At 33.4% G+C, this 3,307-nt stretch overlaps 1 protein-coding gene across 1 annotated transcript; it reads right to left on the bottom strand.

Moving 5' to 3' along the window:
• Positions 1 to 766: 766 nt before the first annotated feature.
• On the bottom strand, positions 767 to 2,555 carry HESX1 (HESX homeobox 1). The gene is made up of 4 exons (XM_016131603.2): positions 2,279 to 2,555; positions 1,569 to 1,768; positions 1,187 to 1,288; positions 767 to 1,095 (listed from the first exon to the last, which is right to left on the bottom strand). The coding sequence occupies exons 1-4, from the start codon at positions 2,433 to 2,435 to the stop codon at positions 997 to 999; spliced, it is 558 nt and encodes a 185-aa protein (XP_015987089.2). The 5' UTR covers positions 2,436 to 2,555; the 3' UTR covers positions 767 to 996.
• Between the last annotated feature and the right edge of the window lie 752 nt (positions 2,556 to 3,307).

Raw genomic sequence — 3,307 nt, 5'->3', positions numbered from 1 at the left:
AGAATTCCAGTGGTAGGACTCCTTTCTTGTGATGATTGATTGTTAACCTATTCCTGTCTTTAATTGAGATGTACAATGAGAAATGCAAAGGAAGTACATAGTTTTTTATTATTTCCAATAACCATGTCAGGGTACATACACAACGTAGGTCAGTTATCCTGCCATCTCAGTCAACATATTGCTACATGTAACAAAATATAAAGCTGAATATATATATATATATATATATATATATATATATATATCTCTTATTGGAAATCAGTGCACTGGAAATAGATATAAGCCAGATGATCATTATCACTTTAATAAATGAAGTTAAAGCACAACATTAAATGAACTAGAAAATATTTTAAAATTTGCATTTACTTGCAGCTCAATTCTTTTCTGTAAGGAATATGACATCTGATGCTTTTATATGCCTACTTTGGTATAATGACTTTATTTAAAAAACAACAATCTGAAACTGGCATGCTGTAAGGCTTTGTACTGACATGGTGAGAAATTTTCCCTGCTTTATGCCGGATATCAAGAGAAACTAAAGATTCATGAAAAAAATCATAGTCTATAATATATTAAAGCATAATCATGTTTCAAATTACTTGAAGGAAACTAATTGAAACAAATCACACGTTTGTGCCACTCATCATATTATTTAACTTGAATTATTTTGTAAACGTAATCCAGTTTGTGGAGTCACTTAGTAATGAGTTTACTGATTTTAGCAAACTAATTTACTAGATTAAATTTGCACACTTTAAAAAATAGCTGGCTTTTTCTGAAAACGTTTATTAAAATATATAGGAAAGGGCTTTATCTAAAAGTGCCCAAGGATAATAGATACCATGATATAATAGTAATTATTTACAATATATTTTCAGAGAAAAATGATAATATTCATATTAAATGCAGAAAACATCACTTTTTAAAAATCTGATATTTCCATTAACTCTTCATGTTCTGAAATTGGAAGATAATTTCACGTGATTAGTTTTCTATCTATTCCAGGAAATTTGTGTTGAAATTTTTTTTCGCCATTAGAAACTGTGATTCTCTATGGGACCGCCTCAGTTTCGCACGCCGATTTTGGAACCAGATCTAAAATTAAGAAAAAACAAAACATTTCAGAAACATTATTTCATTATTCTTAACATTTCAATCATCAGGAATAACTAAATTTGAAAATTACCTGGATTCTGTCTTCTTCTAGATTCAATTTTTGAGCTAAGTCTTCTCTGATATCAATGCCAGGATAACAGTTTACTCTAAAGACATTTTCCAACATTGCAATCTAAGAGTAAGGAAATAGTTATTTAAAATGCTGACATGTGGTATGTCATCATAAAATGTACTTTAATTTGTGTAGCAAAATAACTGCATTTAAATCTTGGGCAATTAATCTGTATGCCTTTTAAAAAAAAAAACTATCCAGAGACTGTTAAAAATGATATAGTCTATTGTTTCATTAATAAGGCCTAAATTGAGATTCCAAAGTGAATGAACTTTTTTTGCTCAATAGGGTGTCAGTTAAAGCCGATGTATTAACATTATTAGTTGAAAAATCTTCCCACCTGGTTTTGAGTAAAAGCAGTTCTTGGTCTTCTGCCTCTATACCAACTCAACTCTCTTTTCGAAGACAGTGTTTCTGAGGCCAAAAAGTAATTTCCATATTTCAAAACTCTTTCTTCTGGAACTAAGTGATCCATAGTCCATGGAAATAAGATCCCATTAGGAAGGCTCGGGACAAGTAGACACGGGTTAACATCTTTCTCTAAAAACAAAAATAAACCCCATCTTAGATATCTAATACTATTTTCTAGAAAAGTTCTATAAGAAGTAATTTCAGGAACTTGTCTTTAATTTTCCTACTGGCCTTCTTCTGAGTTTCACAACAGAACTGACCTCTCATGAACCAAAAACCAAAAAGCAAACAAAAATGAAGATCCTCCTTTGGTGATAGAGAACATTTTGGTCTTTGAATGCCTTCTTTCCCCCCGGTCCCCAGTGAAAAAAGATTTAGAATATCTGATGTGTCAAACACAGAGATCTGAAGTAAATGCAGATTCTTGGCATTTTCTGTAAGAAAACTTTATACCCACTTGGATTTAAAGCTGATATTCTTTTTATTTCAGCTGGAGGCATTAAAAGTCCTCGATACCTCAGTTACGTAACTGCATGAATTTGCAGTTTCTTTCTAACTCTATACAGTATAAAATTAAAGGCCAAATTAAACAGTGCAAAAGAAATAACAAAGAGTTTGAACAATTAAATTGTTGCATACCTGAGGAGCCGCAGGTGTCTGCCCAAGGCCTATGGGGTTTCATTGATGGAACACAGTCTTTCTTCTGGTCCAGTCCTAAAATGCTCGCAATTGAAAAGGAGCAGAAGGAGGGCTTGCTTTCCCCAAGGCGATCACCTTCCTGAAGGGTGGTAGACATTGTCGTGTGGGCTGCACAATGTCGACAGCTCTGGCCTCTCCAAGCTCTGGGTTGGCTCTTCCCACACTACAGGGCTGGGATCTTACAGCAGTTCACCTTAAGGCTCCACTGACAAGGGGGCTGGATTTAGAACGTCACTAATTAAAATCCTGTCTTAGAAAGTTTTAGCATGTCAATGAACACCCAGCCAGCAGCTTCAGGAGTTAATTGTTTATTTGTTTGCAAGTAATTAGCAACTAATGGCTACACCAGGGGGCCACCTACAGGGACAAAAAGTGTTATCTCTCCTAAGCAGAACACGGACTTAACTTTCTCGAAAGAAGTGATGCACAAACTGGCGCTCCTCTTTTATTTGAAATCAATAATGTATAAAATCATGCTTTTATTCTAAAGTTCTTACTTTCATGGACTCCAGTTACCTAAACATACAGGCAAGATAGAAAAGCAGTCAAGTAATAAATAATCTAATTTAAGTGAATTTTCTTCTAAGGAAATTGAAAAAGGTAATAATCTTTTAATGCTATTACAGTAATTCTGATGAAAATGACTGTTTTTCATATGTATATGTAATAGTAAATGTTGTCAATGAAAACACAAAAGTATTTGGAGTGCAGCATACTGGAAAAGGTTGGCACTGTTATTAACACTGAGTGTAATTGTCTTCCAAGTGCTGGGATTAATTCATAAGGAACAGATGCACCAAGTATTTTAAATAATTAATGAGATCATTTCCTTCTTTCATCTTTTCTTTTAAATGAGAGATACTATGAAGATTCATATGTTACCACCTCCAAGCAACTTAAAAGCATGACTTCAAACTAAAGGGAAGATTTCTCTTCTCGCCACAATTATTTCAAAGACAACAGTATACT

The sequence above is a fragment of the Rousettus aegyptiacus genome, unplaced genomic scaffold (assembly GCF_014176215.1).
Source record: "Rousettus aegyptiacus isolate mRouAeg1 unplaced genomic scaffold, mRouAeg1.p scaffold_m13_p_4, whole genome shotgun sequence".
Classification (NCBI taxonomy): domain Eukaryota; kingdom Metazoa; phylum Chordata; class Mammalia; order Chiroptera; family Pteropodidae; genus Rousettus; species Rousettus aegyptiacus.
Note: the sequence above shows the minus strand (reverse complement) of the source record. Positions and strands in the feature narration are given on the sequence as shown.

What these genes read in the sequence shown, in the direction of transcription:
- HESX1 (XM_016131603.2), bottom strand. Translation starts at nt 2,435, where the DNA reads ATGTCTACCACCCTTCAGGAAGGTGATCGCCTTGGGGAAAGCAAGCCC. An exon ending in CTGCTTTTACTCAAAACCAG is followed by an intron (nt 1,289 to 1,568) that starts GTGGGAAGATTT and finishes CCTTACTCTTAG; the next exon opens with ATTGCAATGTTGGAAAATGT. An exon ending in TAGAAGAAGACAGAATCCAG is followed by an intron (nt 1,096 to 1,186) that starts GTAATTTTCAAA and finishes TCTTAATTTTAG; the next exon opens with ATCTGGTTCCAAAATCGGCG.